This window comes from Enhydra lutris, unplaced genomic scaffold (genome assembly GCF_002288905.1).
Source record: "Enhydra lutris kenyoni isolate GAN:26980312 unplaced genomic scaffold, ASM228890v2 scaffoldscaffold4, whole genome shotgun sequence".
NCBI classification, from domain to species: Eukaryota; Metazoa; Chordata; class Mammalia; order Carnivora; family Mustelidae; genus Enhydra; species Enhydra lutris.
Window position 1 is genome coordinate 11219260 of NW_019154088.1, and position 7598 is coordinate 11226857.

The 7598-nt window shown below is 41.3% G+C and overlaps 1 protein-coding gene across 2 annotated transcripts; it reads right to left on the minus strand.

The window, feature by feature from the left end:
• Positions 1–1193: 1193 nt before the first annotated feature.
• LOC111160229 (leucine rich repeat containing 57) lies at positions 1194–7583 on the minus strand. Of its 2 annotated transcripts, none has more exons than XM_022523143.1 (6): positions 7478–7583; positions 7123–7228; positions 6878–7016; positions 6054–6322; positions 2550–2735; positions 1194–2136 (listed from the first exon to the last, which is right to left on the minus strand). In XM_022523143.1, the coding sequence occupies exons 2-6, from the start codon at positions 7204–7206 to the stop codon at positions 2095–2097; spliced, it is 720 nt and encodes a 239-aa protein (XP_022378851.1). In that variant the 5' UTR covers positions 7207–7228; positions 7478–7583; the 3' UTR covers positions 1194–2094. The 2 variants fall into 2 exon arrangements, with proteins under 2 accessions (XP_022378851.1, XP_022378860.1); XM_022523152.1 differs by having other exon boundaries at positions 7320–7551.
• Positions 7584–7598: the final 15 nt, after the last annotated feature.

Below are 7598 nucleotides of genomic sequence, written 5' to 3' on the forward strand. Positions count from 1 at the left end.
TGACAGACTGTGTATTCAAACCAGGATCTTTCTGACTCCAAGGCCCATGATCTTAATATATGACACTGACTTCTAACCAGGCTCTAAAAGAATGTGGGTGACTTCAGGTTGGTGGCCAAACAAATATGGGTCTCCAGACCACATACAGGTTAACCAACTTCATTATGTTGGCTCATAGGTAAGTAAATACTTGTGCTTTATAAATCTGGGCATGTTACTTCACATAGTTCCTGCCCACAAGTAGCTCATTCTAGCAAGAGACAGATGAATATAGTGCTATCATAACAGATGGGGGAGCTATTAATTTGGCTTAGAGTTAAAATGAGTTTTAGATAGAAGAAGCACGTTTAGTGAGACAGGACATTCCTGACTGAGCAAACAATGTAAAGGCAATTACAGGGGAGGCACACACTGTGGGTTAAAGGAGCAGAATAATCTGGTAAGACTGGGCAGGTGAAATGAGAGTGAAGAAAGGGTTATCTGGAAATAAGGCTGGGTTCAAGTTGTGAAAGCTAGCGGTCACTGATTCTCAGAGATGAGGAATATTTTTAACTCTAATTAATAATTAAATGTCGGGGGACATTTAAGTTGTTTAGTTTAGAAGTTCTGATTTATTAGATGTTAAGCACTGATTAAAAAAAAAAGAAAACAAACCTAGAGAAACATTGTTTAGTAGACCAAAAGATTAAGCATTGAAGTTTACAAAAAGCAAAACTCAGTTGCTAAGGATAAACTGGCAGCCCATCCCTCCCCATGTTGAGAAACAGAAAATAACATGGGAAATATGGAATACCTGGATCAGATTTCAAGTCCGAGAGATTTACGCATATAAACACTAAGCTGTTGTGATCTATTGACTTAATGGTTAAACTAGGTTTATAAAACAAGAACTGACAATACGTGCTAAATTGCCCTGGCAAATACAAAACCTCTGAACATTTGAGTGGTAGTTTCTGAAATGTTCATGTCAGTAACAACCAGAAGTCATCTACCTTTGTACTTTTAGTTTCTCTTAATAAGCATGGTTCCAGTACTTGCAAGGTGTTTATCAGTCACATGAAGACATTTCGTACTCCTGCACTTTAACAAGAACATGAAACATTTTTTTCTAATCAGTTTACTTTCAAAGGGCCACATACAAGTTAAAGTTCTGCCTTCTTCCTTTGAAGGATTAACCCTTTTTCCAGCCGAAGTTCATTAAAAATTATTTATTTAGTGTATTCTTGCATCCAGAGAATAAACTTTATAAACATGGGTTATTTTAAAATATTGTAGCAGTAGTTTTGATAGGTAATTTGATTAGAATTATAAATACAAAAAGGGAAAAGGATTATCAGAAATAAGATTATTTCTAACAAAGCTTCAGGAAAATCTTGATTATGACAACCCTTTGTATCTTACAAGTTTTGCATATATGATTTTAGCTCTTCAGAGCCCCCTACCAATAAGGAACATGCAGTAGTAAAAAATTTGCTACTGCAGCCTTGGGGAACATCTCTTAGTGTTGTGTTGGTGCTTTCTCTGACACAGTACACTTTTAATCAAGACAGTCACATATTTATGTACATTCTAACTTCCAAGTATAAACACTGCAATTGAACTGATGGACTGAAATAAAATCATAAGCCCTTAGATTAACCATGGTAGCCTCTCACAAATTATTTAAACTTCATAAAAATATGAAATGTTAACACAGGTGGAATGGCAACTGACTTTATGAAAGCGCTCATACACTGAAACTAAACATGAAATTTCAAGCTGTGATATGGAGTGGTTCTGTTACCAAGCAGCATCCTTCATTGTGTAAATAGTAATGAGCTACTAATTTTCTTAAAGCCAGACTAATGATGGTTTTGATGATCAACACTGTCCTTTATCCTACCCATGACTCAAAATGGAGGACTCTCACTGTCCCTTGATTTTTTAGCTTGCTTAAGACGAGCCCTGGAAAGGAAAAAGATCACTGAAATATTATCTGCAGGAGCATCATCTCCATACTGCAGATAATCCTTGACAACAGGAGCCTCTGATTCAGCCACATTGCAAGAGATTCCATGTCAGTGTCCTGTAAGTTTCCCGAGCTCCTGGAGAATATCATGCAAATTTCTTCTTAGTGGCCGTGAACCTCTCCATGTACTAAAAAATTATAAAAGAAGAATATGGTATTTTGGTATATGAAAATATTAGCCTTTTTTTAAAATTAGGATTTTGTAATTTTTTTCATTTAGGATTTTATTGGCTATGGTCTTTTTCATTTCCTACAAAATCGACCTATTCTAAATGCAGATTTAAAGCACACAGCTTTGGGTTTTTCCCTTATATCTTAAGAGGACACCCATCAAAAGACAAAAATGCTTTACAATAAGCTACTTGGAAGAAAAGTTATCTTGGCACAATACCATTTGGCTAATTTTTAGAATCCACCTCCAAAATGGGGAACAAATCCTGCTGACATAAACAGGATTATGCATACATCCTGTAGCTATAAATGTTCATGTAGTTTCACCATTGTCATCTCTGGAACAGTGATGAAGTACACTAATACATACCTTATCATATCCTTCCAGTTCTCGAAGTTTCTTTATTTCAAAAAGGTTGCCTTCCACAGCAAGCAGACAGATCTGGGAATCACTGAGAATGCTCTGTGGAAGCATGCTGAGCTCAAGACAGTTCTCTTCCAGGCGAAGAACTTTAAGGCGAGGACAGCAAGAGATCTTTACTGAGATCTGTGATATCTATTGAACAACAAAAGAATCATAAGAAAAAGAAAAAGCACTACTATATACATATATATTTTTTTTTACTAAATTAAAACAAAAACTTGACCATTTGTCCTAGTTTTTTTACCACCTCCATTTTCTCACCACCTACTCATTCCCAAAGCCTGTGCTATCTAGCTTCTGTTACTCCTCCTCCACTTTTTGGAAAAAAAGATGCTGTTTGAAGGTTACCAGTGGCTTTTTAGAAACAAAAATGTTCTAATAAAAGTACAGTTGATTACAGAAAATTTGAGAGTCAAATGAGTTTAAAGAAAAAAGTTACCTCTAATCTGCCACCATAAACGTTTTGGTGCATTTACATTTACTGCCAGTCTTTTATGTGTACATAGATGCAGTGCTGCTATACTGCCGAAGTCAAGGATTCACTGTCCTCACTCCCTATTGGATTTGACTACCATCTACCACTTCTTTGAAACTCCTTCTTGTACCTAAATAGTGGACTTCTCTTTTGAATTATTCCTGATTTTTGGCTCCCCACCCCTTGTTCCTATGGACATTTTTTTAAAAGATTTATTTATTTGAGAGAGAGAGAGAGATCACAGTAGGCAGAGTCAGGCAGAGAGAGGGAGAAGCAGGCTCCCTGCTGAGCAAAGAGCCCGATGAGGGGCTGGATCCCAGGACCCTGAGATCATGACCTGAGCCGAAGGCAGAAGCTCAATCCACTGAGCCACCCAGGCACCCGCCTATGGACATTTTCAAGCAGCAGTCTAATACTTAATATTGGATCTTTTTCCTAAACTTCCTCCTTAAAAGCTCATCCTTTCTTAAAGCTACCACTTCTGTTAAGACCTGAAAGTCTTTATCTACATTCATATTTGCTCACATCTATTTTTCTCCTGTGTGTCTAATTTTTAGTAAAACATTTCAGTTGGGATGAGTCACCATTATAATCAACTCAGTTATCCATTTATCCACTCAGTAGCACCACTCTTCTTTTAGGTCCTTGAACAATTAATCTTTGATTCATTCACCTCTTTTGCCCTTTAAATTCTCCAACTCATCACATTTTATTTACTCTGCCTGGTATTTTAGACCATCACCTGGGAACTTTTTACAAATATAAATTCTCAGGGGTGCCTGGGTGGCTCAGTCAGTTCAGCATCCGACTTTTGATTCTGGCTCACGTCATGATCTTAGGGTTGATATGGAGCCCCATGTTGGACTCCACATTCATCTGGGAGTCTTCTAGAGATTCTCTCCCTCGGCCCCTCCCCCTTGCTTGTGTGTGCACATGCACGTGTGTTCTCTAAAAAAAAAAATCTTAATTTTTTAAAAGATTTTGTCAGAGAGAGTGCACATGTGCGCAGGAGAAGGGTCAGGCTGAGGGAGAAGCAGGCTCCCTGCTGAGCAAAGAGCCTAATTTGGGACTCAATCCCAGGACACGGGGATCATGACCTGAGCCAAAGGCAGATGCTTAACAAACTGAGCCACCCAAGATTCCCAATCAGTTGGTTAGGCAGCTGCCTTCGGCTCAGGTCATGATCCCAGCGTCCTGGGATCGGGTCCCGCATCGGGCTCCTTGCTCGTCAGGGAGCCTGCTTCTCCCTCTGCCTCTGCCTGCCATTCTGTCTGCCTGTGCTCGCTCTCTCTCCCTCTCTCTCTCTGACAAATAAATAAAATCTTTAAAAAAAAAAAAAAATCTTTTTAAAAAATGTAAATTCTCAGACCCCACTCCAGACCTACTGAATCACAAATGTGGAGAGTGGGGACCCAGTGATGTCTTCACAAGCTCTTCTGGTTAATGTGGTGCACACTAAAATCAGAACCAGTGATAATAGGGCAGCAGCGTAGGTGAATGGGGTGACTGAGCAATTAGTACTTCTTAAGGTTTTTCTGTAAGTTTTTTTCAAATAATCACAATTTTTTCCCCCCAAAAGTTCAACATACAAGAATATCCACTTTTGGGTGTGCCTGGGTGGCTCAGTCAGGTGTCTGCCTTTGGGTCAGGTCATGATCCTGGGGGTCCTGGGATTGAGCCCCGCTTCTCTCTCTGCCTCTGCCTCCATCTCTCTCTCTCTCCCTGTCTCTCACGAGTAAATAAATATTTTTTAAAAAAAGAATATCCACTTTCACAGAAAAGGTGAGGCAATCTCAAAGACAGACTGAATTTTATCACAGTATAAGATTACTACAATCTAGAATGGTTTTATACAATAAAACCTGGCAGTGATTGAAATGTTTATCTTTGTGGTTCAATATGGTTGCCACATACAGCTTTTGAGCACTTGAAATATAGCTAGTGGCAAAGAGGAACTTAATTTTTAAATCTATTTTTTTTAATTTTTTATTTTTTTATAAACATATAATGTATTTTTAGCCCCAGCGGTACAGGTCTGTGAATTGCCAGGTTTACACACTTCACAGCACTCACCATAGCACATTTAAATTTTAACACCCATGTGTGGTGGTTGTATTGGACTATGCAAATCTAGAATTGTATGCAGTAAAAAGGCCACTTAGTCTCACTATGTTTAATGTTTCATCATTTAAGCCTTACGTCTTGACCAAGAATTATTTCTCCAGATACCTATTAACCAAAGAGCTTCCAAAGTAATGGAAACCAATTTCAAATATTTCAATTAAAGCTGTCCAACAATGAAATGGGCCAGAAAGCCTGTCAGTTATGAATTTTCAGTAAAAGCAGGACATGCTTGAGAAAGAGGTCAATAAAGGGACAATAAATTATCTGTCTTGTCCAACTCCAAGAACTTATGAGTTAAAGCCTCTTTTCCAGGGGCGCCTGGGTGGCTCAGTGGGTTAAAACCTCTGCCTTAGGCTTAGGTCATGATCCCAGGGTCCTGGGATGGAGCCCCACATCCGGCTCTCTGCTCAGCAGGGAGCCTGTCTCCCCTCCTCTCTCTCTCTGCCTGCCTCTCTGCCTACTTGTGATCTCTGTCAAATAAATAAAATCTTAAAAAAAAAAAAAGCCTCTTTTCCACTCTACCTGACATAGCTCCCTGCAAGATGATTAGAGGCATATTTGAAGAGGCTCTGAATTCTTCAAGATTTGTGAGACAGTTTAACTTTTGAAATTATCCAACCCCATTACCCATCCCACTCTCCTAAAAACACCTACGCAACACACACACACACACACACACACAGTGTCTCAACTAATTCTATAGCACTTTGAGCTTTGAAATAGTCCAGCCCGTAGACTTTACTGCTCATCTAGCCTCTGATACCCAGCTCCATGACTACAGTTTAGAGAAGAATGGATTACAGAAGACTGTAAACCCACATGATGTAAGAAAAAACCCTTAAGCTCTAGACCTGGTTCTGGTTGAGATTGAGTTCGATGACCTGCAGCTCCCCCACTATGTCAGGTATGCTCCGAATCTGATTCTTGGAGAGATCCACCACATCCAAGTGCCGGAGGCTACAGAGTTGTGGTGGTAGTGCTCGAAGCTGGTTCCCAGAGAGGCTCAGGGTCTTGAGGGCTGCCAGTTGCCCAAAGGTAGATGGTAGCTCTCTCAAGTGGTTGTTGTTCAGGCTTAGCATCTCTAATTTTTTCAGATTGCATAACTCCTCAGGAAGAACAGCTGGCAAAGAAAAAAATTAAAAACCTGAATGATACAGCTGAGACACACTTTAGACAAAGTCTAGAAAAACTACATGGCCACCTTATATGCCTCCTATCAATAAAATTCAATAAAAATCAATAACATTCCAACATTTTGTGCCATTTTTAAGTATTGCATTTTACTAACATAGTCTTCAGAAAGTGAGAGTGCCATCAAAATACAGGAAAGCATTTATGTGTATATTGGGCTCCTTTTATAAAAGGACCTCTGCAGAATCCGACAGCAATTTTGTGCGCTCCCCCTTCCCACTCCATCCCCTTTTTTAAATTTGCAAAATTAGCTCTGTTTACATTACATCCCAAAGATGGTCTTCTCTTTCAAGTCCAAATTAAGCCAGTACCAATCATTACACACCAGAGGAGGCGTGTAGATGTAATTACGAGATAGCTTCAAGCACTCTGTGTCTTGAGCTCTCAGAGCGGTTTCATAACAACAAAAATCAGCTTGTAAGAGAAAACCACCCTTCTTAACAGCTGGTCACTAGCAAAAGCTTCCCAGGCGCAAAAGCCGTACTCAGTTTGTTGTTGTTCAAGGAGAGGCTCTTCAGCACAGTGAACTTCCCTATAATCATAGGCGGTAGGCTCTCGATCTTGTTGTTGGACAAGTCGATGGTCCTTAGATTGCTGATCAGCTTCTGCAGCTCTGAGGGGAACTGGAGAAAGGGGTTCACAGCGCGAAGAATCCCTCACCGATTAACTTCGCCACCCCCGCAGTCCCTCTCCCTTTATTTTCCCTGGTCCGTCCCCTCCCAGTCTCACCTCGGTCAGCCCACGGTCCTTAAGCTGAAAGACACCAGTTTTCTGCGCGGTTTCCACATGAGCGCGGAGGGCACTGTTTCCCATCCTAGGACCGCGGCTCAGGTCCCTGCAGGAAGGAAGCGCAGCTGTCACCGCTCAGTCCAGGCACCCAGCCACCCCATCCGCCTCTCGGCTGGGTCTCTTGGCCAAGCTGTCACCTCCTGCCGACTCCTAGATCTTGGGGATCAACTAAAAGTGGCAAGGAAGAAAGGGAAGAACAGCCCGACCACCACGCCCAATAAGTTTTACAGCTGTTCTGAGGCCTGACGCCGCTAGAGCCTACAAATGATCAGGGAGCGCGGGACTCGTCTCCTACCCCTCAGCTCACAGCCGGCTCAGCAAGGGAAGACCCGCGGCCCGCGCTCGCCCGGGATGAGCTCCCCGGGCTTCCACCCGGGCGGAAACGCCCAGTGACGTCATCGATCCGCGCCGCGCGG

Excerpts from the sequence above, each read along its gene's own strand:
- LOC111160229 (XM_022523143.1), bottom strand. The coding sequence starts at position 7,206 with ATGGGAAACAGTGCCCTCCGCGCTCATGTGGAAACCGCGCAGAAAACT. Across the intron at positions 6,323-6,877 it reads CTTGAACAACAACAAACTGA|CTGTTCTTCCTGAGGAGTTA; the intron begins GTACGGCTTTTG and ends TTTCTTTGCCAG. Across the intron at positions 2,736-6,053 it reads TCAATCTCAACCAGAACCAG|ATATCACAGATCTCAGTAAA; the intron begins GTCTAGAGCTTA and ends GTTGTTCAATAG.